Below are 14,689 nucleotides of genomic sequence, written 5' to 3'. Positions count from 1 at the left end.
GGTCCTCGTGAACAATTTTGAATCAGGTAGATGATTAACTGGGTGTTTAGTGGGACTCAGGAGACAGCTGCATCAATGGACTGTTTGGGAGTATCCCCTGGGGTGAGAAGACAGCGCCCAGAGGCAGAATAAGGAAACTGGGAGGCCATCATACTCTGACTCGTTAGGGTCTGGCAGCCTCTTTGTACCCTCTGTAGGCAGCCCAGGCTTCCAGAGAAGGAGGGCTCAGCACAACCTCATGAATTAACTAAGTCTAAGGAAATGTTCCCTCTCAGGTCTTGCCAGCTTCTCTGGAAGGAGATCAGAGCAGCTAGTGAACTTCTGCACAGTGGACAGAATGTCAGCAGCAGGTCCCTGCAGCCTGTGGCCCACTGACCGCACCAGTGAGGTCTGCATCCTCTCTGCCTCCAACTGCCTCCCTGCATCTGCCCCCACCCATGGCCACAGCAGTCCAACGAAATGCAAGCCTCATGGCGGTATCCTTCCAGGGGTTCATGCTGGTGGGGTTTGGGAGAGGTGCACAGACCCAGGCCCTGCTCTTTGCTGTCTTCCTGGCCCTGTATGTGGTGTCTGTCCTGGAAAACGTCACCATGATTGTGTTCATCACCATGGATGCCCGCCTGCACTCCCCCATGTACTTCTTCCTCAAGAACCTGTCCTTTGTCGACCTCTGCTACTCTTCTGTCATCGCCCCTAATGCCCTGGCCAACTTCCTCTCCTCCTCCAAAGTCATCAGCTTTGTAGGATGTGCCACTCAGTTCTTTTTTTTTTCTCCCTGTTGGCTTCCATGGAGGCTTTCCTCTTAGCTGTGATGGCCTATGACCGTTTCATGGCCATCTGCAGTCCTCTGAGGTACCTCATGACCATGTGCCCTGTGCTCTACTGGTCCTGGGCACCTTCTGTATTAGGTGCCTGAGCTCCATCGTGCAAACCAGTCTCATATTCCAGCTGCCCTTCTGCAGGTCCAACCACATCGATTACTTCTCCTGTGCCATGCCCCCACTGCTCCCGCTTGCTGTGCCAGCACAGCTCTCAATGAGCTTGTCATGTTTGGCATCTGTGGGTTTGCCATTGTGTGTGCTGTTTTTGTGGTTGTCATCTCTTATGGTTATATCACAGTGACCATCCTCAGAATGCACTTGAGGTCAGGGTGATACAAGGTCTTCTCCACCTGTGGCTCTCACATGACAGCATGGTCCTGTTTTATGGAACTGGCTTTGCTATCTATGGCCAGCCAGGAGCTGTGGCATCCATGGAGCAGGGCAAGGTGGTGACCACCTTCTACACCCTGGTCATCCCCATGTTTAACTCCCACAACAAGGATGTGAAGGACGCCCTGAGGAGGCTGGGGAAGAGACACAGTCTGGTGAATGAGAGTGGCTGGTGTTGTCAGCATCAGGGACCATCCTAGCATCCTAGACAGGGTTCCTGGGAGACAGTGTGTCTTTATTTTTATTTTATGTCCACCCATCCTCTTTTCTTTGTTCTCTTGATTTGTATTTTTTACCTTCCTGGGTTCTTTCCTCCCATCCATTCATCTCTCCATCCACCCATGTGTCCATCAATACACCCATCTGTTCACTATCCAGCCTGTCTTTCTTGAATGTATATTACTAACAAGGCATTTAAATAGGTGAATAAGGCACATTCTTTGTCACCAAATGCTCCATAGTTGGAAGAAGCCTGAATACCTTCCACTTTGGTTCAACAGAAGGCAGGCACTATGGCAAGAGGCAGGTTTGGTAACCAATGTCAACCTCTCCCAGAAGAAGCTCTGTGGCAGCAGATTTCTCCGTGACCCTTTACTCCTCTGTCCCCGCTGAAGTGGGAGCTTCTCCTGGGAGCACTCTAAGTCATAAGAAGCTGTGTGCTGACCCTTCCTTACATTCATCTAGTGTAAGGATGAGCTGAAAAGGATAGCTCTGCAGAAACCCTCCTTAGTGTTACGCTGTTGCTGCTTTCCCACCTTCCTCTGCTCATGAAGTTCCATTCCTCATGGGGTATCAGAGTGCACTGCTGGAGGTAAGAGGTGCCTGAATAAAAATTGGCTCCCAGCATATCCCTTCAACCTCCTGCCAGGGGTTATAGATGAAGCCACAGCTAGATTCTCAGTTCAGGAAACCTTTCAAATTTCACCTGGCAGCTTGTAAGTAAAAGCCAGGTGTTACTTATCCTCACAGATGTCTCCAAGTGAGGATGAAGCCTTGATAAATTCCACTTTACAATAGCCTGCTATCCTCTGCACATGGGGCCTGTTTGTGTCCGTGCCCTGTGTGTCTGTTCCCAGCCTTCAGCTCCATGCTGTTCCTGCCCAGGAGACTTGCATGGAAGGAAACAATCTGAAGGCATCTGCAATTGGGAAGTAGAGTAGATAGAAAGGAACCAGGAAGTAAAATCACCCCAGTTTCCCTCTCTGAACACCCTGCAGCTCTCCATCGACTTCCTTTAGCCATCTAGTCACAGCCTCCAGACCGAACATCACTCTCTGCTTTCATGTTTTAGCTGGCCAAAGTAGTCCCTTCTTTGAGCAGTTCTGGAACATTCTGTCCTCTGAATGGCATGTATCTCAATTTCAGTGATATTTTCTCTGCCACCATCTTCTCTTCCTCTGTTTGCTTCAGTTCTCCATTGCACTATTTTTTTTTTTTGCCATCTTATGAAGTTTTAGCAATTAAGAGGGAGCAATCCAGGTGACGTCCTCCATACTAACTCAGTGCTGGAAAAGAACTGTCTGTAGCGTCTTTGTGCTCGCCCTTACTCACGCGTAGACTTGTCTCCACCTTGTAGACGTTAGTAGTGGAGAAAGTCAAGAATCTGCTTCCAGACTTCCTGTGAGAGCCTTACTCCTGGTCAGAATCCAGTTTGATATCAGGAGGGACACGAACTCCCGAACAGTAGAGAAGAACAAGACCTAGAAGATTACCAGCAAGTTTCACCTGTTCATAAGTTGCATTAAGATGCTGGATGGCCACTGATGAAGGGTACCACGGCTTAGACCTGATCTGTTGTCATAGATGAGACTTTTTCTTCAGCTGCAAGCAGAGCACCTACTGTTCTCTCACAAAACAGGGATGCTGGTCATGAGACGGTTCTTCCCTCACAATTTGACTGCAGCTGCGATTGGTCTTGTTCCAGGGTGGTAGGACACATTGAGGAGGTAGCAGGCATTTTACACAGACGCTAGGGACTCATGCTCAGAGCTCATACTTGCTGGCAAGCATTTTACCCACTGAGAAACCTATAGTTCCTTTTCTCGTTCTTGTGACATGAAGTACCGGACAACAGCAACTCAAGGTTTGTTTTGGCTTACAGGTGGGGGAGGGGTGCATAGTCCAACAAGGCAGAGAAAGCACCGCAGCAGGAATAGGTCAGCAGGTCACACTGCATCTGCCCTTGGGAAGTAGCAAGCAGACAGAAAGGAGCCAGGCTTGGAAATCTTAATATCTCCCCATAATGACCCACTTCTAGAGAGGCTTCACATCCTAACGGTTCCAGAACCTTCACGGTATCTTCAGCTGTCGGCTGAGTGCATGAGCCTTTGTATGACACGTTCAACCACGACAACGCTCTAAGGAGCCCGTTTCCACCAGCACAGGGCTGAGCAAATCTCACACGTCCCCCATAACTTTGGCCTGTGACACAGGACATGAATATCAAACATGGGGAATGTCAGGCCACTTTGTTCTCCCTCTTGTGAAATACGCCTGCAGGGTTTTGTCTCAGCCTAAGGTTCTGCTCTTAAACTGAGTTTCTATACTTCCTAATTTATATTGATGCCAAACTATGTTATAGAAAAAGATCAATTTCTGCTTTCAACCACCTGCCTTTAAAATGACCTCAGTTGTGTAAATGAGGACTAATGTCAAGTTTCTAGAAATAGATGTTAGGTTCTGCAAAGCTTTGTTCTGTCCCTGTGTTTGCTTGTGTCTCCAAAAGAATAGAGAAGCAAAAATAAAATAGTCAAAAAGAATCATGAGACCTTCTCAAGGGCCCCTGCTGCCCATCTGCATGGCACTGGTCTGTCCTATACTGCCATCTACTGGCCGCTGGATACCCCATCTGTCAGGGGATCGACTTTCCTCAGCTGTGCTGCAGATAACAGCCTACTCAGACCACCTCAAATGTCTTCACTGTTAAGTAGTTGTTAAAGGCATTATCAGATTCACATGGCAGCCTTAGTCTTAGTCTTGTGAGATGAGACCTATGGAGTCTAAGCTCGCCTGTTTCACTTTAAATACTATAGTTTGTGAGAAGGAAATGAAACGTCCATGGAAAGACAGTTTCACAGTGTTGTGGATTTCCTGTTAATGTCATAAATAGGAATAATTTAAAAGGGTAAATATTTTTTTAAAAAGAAGGATAGATAGATCTTAAATATTTTGCTCCACTGTTTGACATTATGACCAAGAAGAGGAACTTCCTCCAGCTGTTTCCTCTTTGAACATCAGTGCCATACACAGAAAGGAGTGTGCGTTCATTGGGTGCGCTCTCTCCTGGAGGTGTTTCCCTTAGCCAACAGATGGTACCAATAAGAAAATGGCTGTGAACATAGCGAACATTTCCCTCCTGAGCTAAACTTACAAAGGACAGCAAGGCAACAAATTAAAGTGTCCTAGTCCCACTCCCACAAAATGCCATTCAGTCAGCACCTAGAAGTAGCAGCAAAAACGGGAGTCTGAGAAGGGGAAGTCTGAGGTTGCAATTGTAAAGCTGTGTGGTAGGACCTGAAGAGAGTCTGCCCAGCTCACTACACATGAGTCTGAGCTTTGCACAAAGCAATTAGCACAGGAGTCTTGGTGTGCACAGGGATAAGACAAGTGGTTTCCATCTAAGTAAGGCTTCCATCTGAGAAGTGCTGATTGATGGGGTCAGCCCCTCCAGACTACTCACCACAATGGTGCTGTAGACAGCGCTCCTGATTTATCAAAGGCACGACAGTGGCTTAGGACATCCATGGGTTCGTCTTTCAAGCGATGTGATTGTGCCATCTGCTCATGAAGAGAAGACAGAGTCTCTGTGGAGGTCTCCATCTCCAGCGCTGCTTGCATGCAGTAGATACAATGCAGGTCTCCAGCCAGAAGGGGTGGGTGAAGAAATGACAGCAAGACAAGCCAGAAGGTAACTCTGAGCAGAAAGCGCAGTCACAACAAACCTCACCATCAATACTTCAGAGGATCCCAGGCACCTCGAGGAGGGCTGAGCAGTCTAAGGCTCTGGGTTCAGAGTGGTCCCCCCAAAGATGTCACTGACCGCAGGATATGCGACCCGCCGCTGTCAGCCATGCACCACAGGCCCTTAGGGACCACCACTCAGGTGTAGCCAGTCCAGGCTGAGCTATGGTGAAGCAAACCTGGGGTCTATGAAGAAAAGCAAAATAAGCTGGGAGTAGCGGCCCGCAGCTTTGATCCCAGACTCGGGAGGCAGAAGCAGGTGGAGCTCTGTAAGTTAGGGGCCAGACTGGTCTACATGAGTTCCAGGACAGCCAGAGCTGCATAGTGAGACCCTGTCTCAAAAAAAGAAAAACATTTTTAAAAAGATAGAAAAGAAACATACACACTTGGAGCAGAGTGCTTATTTTGAATGTAGGAGTTAAGCGTGCGTATTTGAACACAGGAGTTCAGAAGGAGACACACTTAGTGTTTATTATAGCTGTAATTACAGCCATGTGTGAAGTGTGGCCTTTGAAGGCATGGTGCTCAAAGAACATGCCTCACTAGTGAGTGCAAGAATTAAGCAAAGTTTAAAACCTAAGTGAAAACTGGGAGCTGGTTTGCTTATTTCTCTAAAGAATTTTGTCGTATAAATGAGATTGTAAACTGGCTTATGAGGTCCATGGCTCAGGCTTCGGGGTGAGAACAGCATGCTGAAGCTAAAATGAAAGGTCATGAAGATGTAAGGCGTGTTTTTGGCTGTAGGCAAGGTTTATCCGTCTTGTCACTATTCTTGTTTGACATGTGTCTCAGAAAGAGCCTCTAGGCTTTGTCCAGTCAGTTCCTGTGCAGTATTCTTGCTGGAATCCGAACCAACCAGAAAGACATGAAGCCAGACCCCAGAGGGCGGTTCAGATTAATGAATTCACCAGCAAGCATTCGGTTTCCGGTGGGGCTCTCATTGGGGTTCCCGGTTGCTGTGAGTCGGGGAGGACAGGTCTACCCGCCTGCTTGTGTTCTGCTCTGAGGAACCAGGGCTGTGGCTGCTGAGGGCAGACCCTGTCTACATTAGGCGTCTGTTACGCTCTTAGTGGGCTTTATCTCGTCTGTCGGTTTTCTTGTTTTGTCCGTTTCTAAGAGAGATGTGATAAAATGTTAGCTGTGACCTACGGGTGCTTTTTTCTTTAAATGTAAGCTTTGCTGGTGTATATTTTATTTTTTTCTCTTGTGTATCTTATTGAAGTTTCTCAACGTGTACTAGTTATACGTCCTTAGGTCCGCACACAATGGATTCTGGTTATAATTTCCCGCTGCCCTCTCTTCTCCCTCCCATTTCTGTTGTTCTTCTCTCCCCTCTTATCCCCACTTCTAATTTTATGTCTTCTTTTTAAGGGGGTAAACAAATGAGTTTAACTAGAATTACTACAGGAGCATGAGTACGGGGCTATTTGCAGGAACATGGCCAGCTTATCAAAGGTTCCACCACTTGAGACAACCTCTGGCCTCCCCCAGGACTGATGACCTGCCTATAATCTATGAACACAAACAGAAAGGTTTGGAGGTCAGCTTGACAGGCTCCTCGTGTGCAGTGGACTGTGGTTATTGCAAAGATAGCAGAACTGGTCCCAGTCCTAAGAATAAACAACTGTTTGACGCTCACCCCAAAATGTGACATCTCTTTTACCCTTCTCTAAGGCTCCAGGGACATCATAGAAAAGGAGAAAAATTAATGTAAGGCCCAGGAGATGGGGTCTTGTGGAATGCTGCCTTCGTGCGCAACATGGCCAGCGCACTCTTGAATCTCAGCCTCCGTGATTCTCTTCGCAGGGCTTGTATGAGTGGGTTTGAGTGGGTTTACAGTACCCGATGTGAATTCCCTTCTGTAGAACGGGCCACAGATCCAATCAGAGCGTGGTTGGTCTCTCAGTAGCACCCATGCCACCATCGCACCGTTGGGCTCATCTCCCCGGTAGGTCAGGAAGCGTGTGGTGCTCACTACCGAGTAAAACTATGGATGGCATTCTCCTCGAGCAGCCTGGACAGCACTCTCTGCCACTGTATGTCCTGGTAGCTCTGTTCTGGCTCGATTTCTCCAAGGCCACAACCAAACCACGTGATATCTTCAGCCATCCTCTCTCTGTGTTTTAAGCCATTCTTTAATATAGACAGAATAGTTTTTCACCTGTTCAGCTTGATCAAACAGTTTCATATTAAACCTATCTTTGTATGTCAACATCTTTCATAATCTCCATTTGAACAGTTACATCAGAGTTTTTATGGGTTAACAATTTCAGGCATTTTACTTTCATACTTTCTAAATATTCACAGGAAAGTTTTCTCTCTTCTGTACTGATTTGGCTCTTACATCCCAGTTAACAAAACTCTGGGTCACTGCTGGGCTTTTGTTGGTTTGTGTTTGCTTCTGAGATTGGGTCTCACTAGTAGCTCACGCTGACTTCAGGCACGTGGCCCTCCGGATGGAGCCCATCTTCCCCCGCAGTTCTGTGATCCCAGGAATAGGCCACCATGCATAGCCTGATACTTTGCATCAACCCACACACATCAACCCACCTCATTCTATTTTGTTTATTATAAAACCAAGTAAAGTGACTCCAAATAGGCAAAGAAGAGACACTTTCAGCACAAGTAAAGGCACAACCACAATAGAGTAAAATCAAGACCTGCTCTTGAATTCTTGCTGACACAGAAAGTAGTGACCACTAGAGGGTGCTAATGAGCAAACTTGCCGTTTTGAAATAGTCTCTAAGAGATAGATGGAGCCAAAATTTCTCAGGCATTTCCCATATAACTGAACATATGGGGACATAGTGACTAAGATTAAATGTCTATTCTTTTCTAAGGCCCAGAGACAACCCAGAGGTGGTTTCTCGGAGGACAGTAGTTACCTGCACAGCAGAGGTTAATGTCACAGAAGCAGTACAGTTGTCGCCATTTTGGAAGCCTCAGTGAATTGATGTACCTGGGCAGTGGCTGTTTCCACACAGGAGAGGAAAGCTAGGTACATTTCTTCTGAGAGGAGAGCCCCATGCTGCCAACTCCCAACCAGGCAGTCAGGTCAGCGATGCCCAAATGGTGATGATAACAGGAGTCCAGTCAAGCTCCAGACTCAACTGATGGGAGACATGCAGAGTGGAGGAGCCTCCCAGAGCATTCACGGAATGATGCCATCAAGCTCGATCCATGGGAAATTCTACACACCTGTTTTTAAAATGAAAGCAAGCAGCACCCTCTGCTTCTTCATAGACACTAGCAATAAAGCAAAGGGATAGGAGGAACCTGCATATGTAGGCATCAGAGATCTGAGAGAACTTTTTTTTAGCTTATTTGAATGGCTAAACAAAAATCACATTATATAATGGGGCTGGGGCGTGTGTGGATGATGATGGCTACTTGATGACATTAGGGAATTATTTTCCACTAGGGAATGGAAATGCTACTGGGCACGTTTCTAAAAATAAATGCCTTGCATTTTAAAGATGTGTAGAAAATACATGTGAAAGAAATTATAGGATGTTTGCAACTTGTTTTGAAATACTGCAAGGCTCTGGGGGCTGGGCGAGGAAAGACCCCAAGCTGACTGAGCTGATTCCTATTGAAGGTGAATGAGTGGAACATAGAGTTCACCATGCCATTCTGAATGTGTGCGTATTTTAAATTACCATAACCATAGCTGGCAGAATGTCTCTCCTAATTTTTTTTCCTGTGAAGGGGAAGCCTCATTGTGTAGCTCAGGCTGGTTCCTCTGCCTCTGCCTTCCAAGGGGAACTTCAGGCACTCCTGTGGCTCACACTGGCACACTTCAGTGTTGGATGCTCTCCATTCTTTCCCTTCCAACCTAAATTGCTCTTTAACCAGCCAATTAGCTGTTCTTCCTCAAAACTCATCTCTCTCACTGCCACCTCACTCTGTAGGCCATAGGCCTGTGAAATGGGAGTTGGAGTCGGATATGGGTCATGCATTCATTTGTTTCATTTTTGGCCAAATTAAAAAATGATGTTGCAAGATGCTAAAATGTTAGAAAATTGAATATAAAATCTGCTTACAATGTTGCCTTAGTTTGTTCTGTTGCCGTGATCAAACACTGATCATCACCAACCTTAGCAGGGGTGTCTTATCTTGCTTTCTATTGCTGTGATAAAGATCATTCCCAAAGGCAACTTGGGGAGAAAAGGGTCTATTTGGTTTATACATCCTGAGTCACAGGCTATTGAGAGAAGCCACAGTGGGAACTCCAGGCAAGAGCCTGGGGGCCGAAAGCTGAGGCAACCGCCACGGAAGAATACTGCTTTACTGGTTTGCTCTCTGTAACTTGCTCAACCTGCTTCCTTACAGACGCCAGGACCATCTGCCCAGATGGCACCTCCCTCGGTGGAATAGGCTATTCCACATATCATCAATCAAGAGAAAAAGCCCACAGGACAATCTGGAGAAAGCATTTTCTCAGTTGAGGTTTCCTTATCTCTAACTTGTGTCAAGTTGACCATAACAAAACAAAACAAAACCACCCAGGATGAAACTCAGAGGTGTGGAGGGCTTGTAATACATAGATACGATATAAGTGGTGATCCCAACCCAGAAGCAAGCAGAGTGAGCAAATGTGGGCCGTGGCGTGACAAGAAACCCCTGGCCACTTGGATCTAGGATGACATTCAAGGTGGCCACCACAGCCTGGGCAGACTGCTCAAATAGGATCTTCATTAGCTGAACTAGAGTTAAAACTGTATGATCCAGGGACGAACTCAGGGATTTTTCAGTCTGTGGCCTAGTGGGCTGATGGGTCCACAGGAGAAAGAAAATTGCATATCCTTGTAGGAAGTTCTGTTTGGAACCACAGCCCTGACCAGAAGGTTGGACAGACATATATCTAGCTGTGTTGTACTCCCAGATGTATACAACTTAATTTGGAGAATTGTTAGCAAAAATACACGAGGTCCATTCCAGGTCAAGATGGGGTCACATAGAAATGATGTTCAGAAAGCAGAGTTAAACTTTCAACCTCTTTCCCACGAAAGAATTTTACTCATGTGGTTAAAACAATGAAAGAAGAAAGAGAATTGAAGTCATCTACCTAGACTCCTAATAGTGCTGAGGGGAGCCAAGTAATGTCTCGGACGGAGTGGGAAGACCCAGGCCAGGCCAGGCTCTCCACACATCCTTCTCACATCAGCATGCCCACAGGGATCGGCAGCAGCAAGGGCATATCGTCCCTACCCAGGGGTATGACTGTTCTGCTGAGGTATGCTGATTGTGGGGTCTCTCTGAGTTACTTCTGCTGAGGACTGCAGGCTTCCTGCCAACCCACCACAGAGAGTAGCAATGAGGCATGATACCTAAAGAAACTCCATTTTATGTTTGCCATCCATCTTGGTATCCACTAGCCATTTGTCCCTGACTCCAGCCTCTGGAAGGTATGTTCCCAGTAACCCTGACTCAGTGACCCCACCCACCCACTTCTTAGAATGTGACTAACTGGTTTGGGGGGTTATGTAACTTTTGTAGATACCCAAAGACTGTTTTGAGCCACTTACCTTGGCAGAAAAGACAAATTTTTGCTTGCTTTCGAGGATACTAAAGGCCTTCTTGTGCATTTTCCCTTTACAAATCCTTCCTTTAACCCCTTCTTATGACACTCTCAAGTTTGGCTCAGAAATATTTCATCCTGCTAGCAGCTAATCAATAAATCTCTTTTAATTACAGTTGGATTGAGTCTATGGTTCTTTCCCATGGGTCAGAAAATCCACAACAGAGAGTGGCCACAGGCAGGCTGTAGTTCTAAAGCCCAGGGAATTAGAATCCCAGATGCCAGAGCCAGCACCTCCCTAATTGGGCTCTGGAGGCTACAAGTCCCTGCTCTACCAGGCACAGAGAATTGTCTCAAGCAGGGTGACCCTGAGGGCAGGAACCTCCTCACACTGCCCAGCTAATGGGGACAAGAGAGGAGCCAAGACCTCCATCCCTCTTCAGAAGAGCTGCATCTAGTATAGCCAGAACCTGTACACCTAAAATCTCACAGGGACCCTGTGCCCATGCTTACTCTACCTCACTGCCCAGAAAGCCATAGCTGAAGAAGAGACAGGAGCAACAGATGTTCAACAGAGACCAGGCTCAGCAGTACAGCTGGGAACACAGATGATGGCTGTGTGACCTTGGAGTAGAGCCGACCCTCCTCGAGGAGAGGTAAGTCCGACATCCCACCTGTGGGGAGTAGGAGACCTAGCCTGTAGGTAGAGAGTGGAAAGACGGAGTGAGAGCAGTGTGCACTCAGGGGCTGTCTGAGTGAGCTGACACCTTGTCCTGGTCATCCCTGGCTTTCGCACAGGTCAAGAGTGTACCATTTGGGGATGGGGACTCTACCTTTGTTCAGTTCTCTAGTCGTAGGCTGCATCTAACCACAGGAGACAGTGGTGCTGCTGGACCAGGAGAGCCGGGGCCCAGAGGAACAGAAGCCGTGCCTTCGCAGGCAGAGTCAGCCTGTCACAGGGCAGCGTCCTCAGCCCTTGGACAGCCACCATTTCCACTGATTCCAAGGATCAGCTTGGCAAGCTGAGAGGTCAGGCTTGTCCTTCCTCCAGCAGGAAGCAAGGGGAGGCCTTGACATTAACATTCCTTGGCACCTCACACTTATTTTGAAGGGAAACATGATCTGCCAGTTGTTGCAGGTGGAGGGGACTGTAAGAATTTCTGAGAATGTGAACTTAATATCCTTATACCTTTGACCTGGTGGCAGGATAGTCACTTCCGCTGTGCAAGGTTGTCTCAAATAGGTCCCTCCAGCCCACCCATCCCCTGGGCCATGGGGCAGAGCAGGTACATCAACGGGTTCATCCAGTCCAGATCTCTGAGCCACCTGAGCCATCCCAGGACAATGGAGGAGATACAGGCCTCTCCCTAGCCCAGCTCCTCAGCAATGCAGCCTCCTGCATCCCTTCTAGGAACTGACAGAAAAGACAGCCAGCCTCACAGAGGACACTCCTGTGTTGCCAGTACTGTGATCACCATGAATAAGAGAAAATGATCATGAACGGCCTAAGGACACTGGGCAGGGGCCAGTTCTGTCTAGTTGTCAGTGGTAAAGAATAAAACCTTATAAGCCGCCAGAGCTGAGGTGGAGCAAAGAGAAGAGCTTCCAGTGAGATGGACTTGGAGGCCAGATCCATTTCCCAAACATGTCTGGGTCCCAGACCTGGATCCTCAGTTTGTGGTACTATACCCTCACCGCAGTCTCCAACACCTAGACATTGGCAGGAACCCATCACAGTCAGTCAAACAGAGTCTGACTGTCACTCTGGATCAAGCTGGAGCCAGAGCTACTGAGATATGGTCAGCACCCTGCAAAGCCATAAAGTCGTACAGCTTCCGTGGAAGGAGGGCTCAGCCTACAAATGGAAAGTCAACCAGCATAAGGCTTGAAGGGCAGGAGGACCTTGTAAACCTTCTTTAGTAAGGTGAAGGCCGGGAAGTGTGGGTCTCGCAGCCATGCGTGCCACAGGCAGTGCTAGCACCCTTCTCCACAGAGCAGAGCAAGCAACTCAGACGCAGTGCCGGGGTGCTAAAAGGCTGTCTGTAAGCTGGGAGTCACTGGGATCTAGATGCCTCTTTACACCTGTGGAGCACAGCTCAGGCCCATTCTCAGAAGAGCTTGGCACAAATTAAATAAACTAGAGGAAATGTCCCCTTTCAGGCCATGGCAGCTCATCTGGAAGGAGATCAGAGCAGCTAGTGAACTTCTGCACAGTGGATAGTATGTCAGCAGCAGGTCCCTGCAGCCTGTGGCCCACCCGACTACACCAGTGAGATCTGCTCCCCCTCCCCTCTGCCTCCATCTTCCTTCCTGCATCTCTCCCCACCCATGGCCACACCAGTCCACAGAAATGGAAGCCTCACAGCAGTGTCCTTGCATTTGTTTGTGCTGGTGGGGTTTGGGGGAGGTGCAGAGACCCAGGCCCTGCTCTTTGCTGTCTTCCTGGCCCTGTATGTGGTGTCCGTCCTGGGAAACGTCACCATGATTGTGCTCATCACCATGGATGCCCGCCTGCACTCCCCCATGTACTTCTTCCTCAAGAACCTGTCCTTTGTCGACCTCTGCTACTCCTCTGTCATCGCCCCTAATGCCCTGGCCAACTTCCTCTCCTCCTCCAAAGTCATCAGCTTTGAGGCTTGTGCCACGCAGTTCTTCTTTTTCTCCTTGTTGGCTACCACTGAGACTTTCCTCTTAGCTGTAATGGCCTATGATCGCTTCATGGCCATCTGCAGTCCCCTGAGGTACCCTGTGACCATGTGTCCTATGACCTGTACTCGACTGGTTCTGGGTACCTTTTGTGTGGGCTGCCTGAACTCCATCGTGCAGACCAGCCTCACATTCCAGCTGCCCTTTTGCAGCTCCAACCGTATTGACCACTTCTACTGTGACGTGCCCCCATTGCTCCAGCTGGCCTGTGCCAGCACAGCTCTCAATGAGCTCTTTCTCTTCGGCCTCTGTGGGTTCATCATTGTAAGCACCACCTTAGCTGTCCTGGTCTCCTATGGCTACATCGCTGTGACCATCCTCAGGATGCGCTCAGGGTCAGGGCGGCACAAGGTCTTCTCCACCTGTGGCTCTCACCTGACAGCCGTGTCTTTGTTTTACGGGACTCTGTTTGTCATGTATGCACAGCCAGGAGCTGTGGCATCCATGGAGCAGGGCAAAGTGGTCTCCATCTTCTACACCCTGGTCATTCCCATGCTCAACCCCCTCATCTACAGTCTGCGCAACAAGGACGTGAAGGACGCTCTGCGGAGGCTGGGGCAGAGACACAGCCTTGTGAGGGATGGTGGGCAATGAGGAGCTGTCCTGAGGTTAAAGAAAAGGGTTCTGTGTGGATAACTGAAAAACAGTCCCTTCCAGTCTTCAAAATGGAAATGAGTATGTGTGAATTCATTCACCCATTGATACTTTGTTTTCTTTTAAACTATCTCACGTATACAACATTGACCTAGTGTGAGCTATAATAACTAGAAAAGTTTACTCTTCCTACAGAACCCTAAATACTGAAAGGAGTGAGGGCTCCAGTGGCTTGAAGACCCACTTAAAACTTCAGCTATCCCCAAGTCAAAGCTGGCCAGGCTCTTCCATCCACTGCTTCTCAGCTTCTCTGGGCCATGTGCTGGCCTCCCTCCATAGAAGAAATGCTATGTACTCTTTGTGTCTTGATCAAGTTTGTCAGTAAACAAATTTTTATATCCAATTCACTCCCCAACACCATGCCTGGCTCAGGTGGCCCTTTGTGACAGTTGACTAAAAACTGCCTCTGTCCCCTTCTGTCACTTTTCAGAGCAGATTCCACACCACTGCCAAGAGATCTTTTAACACAATAGTTTAAGTCAATGGCCAAGGCTCTCTGGCAGAGTGAAGTTGCTGTCAGGAAGAAGTAGTTGGGACAGGGCAGTCTTATAACTAACAAATCTTTTAAGAAAGAGCTCAGTGGTGAGGAGTGCAAGTTCTCCCAGAGGACCTGAGTCCACCACCAATGTCAGTCGGC

At 48.1% G+C, this 14,689-nt stretch overlaps 1 protein-coding gene and 1 pseudogene across 1 annotated transcript; both read left to right on the top strand.

Annotated features, from left to right (window-relative positions):
- Positions 1-437: 437 nt before the first annotated feature.
- Positions 438-1,411, top strand: LOC129683630 (olfactory receptor 12-like; annotated as a pseudogene).
- Positions 1,412-13,020: 11,609 nt separating this feature from the next.
- Positions 13,021-13,992, top strand: LOC129683902 (olfactory receptor 12). Its single transcript, XM_055616901.1, has one exon. It carries the CDS (start codon positions 13,021-13,023, stop codon positions 13,990-13,992), a length of 972 nt encoding a protein of 323 aa, XP_055472876.1.
- The last annotated feature ends 697 nt before the right edge of the window (positions 13,993-14,689 follow it).

This window comes from Psammomys obesus, unplaced genomic scaffold (genome assembly GCF_907164565.1).
Source record: "Psammomys obesus unplaced genomic scaffold, mPsaObe1.curated_primary_1811, whole genome shotgun sequence".
NCBI classification, from domain to species: Eukaryota; Metazoa; Chordata; class Mammalia; order Rodentia; family Muridae; genus Psammomys; species Psammomys obesus.
The sequence above is the reverse complement of the archived record's forward strand: the minus strand, read 5'-3'. Positions and strand labels throughout refer to the sequence as shown.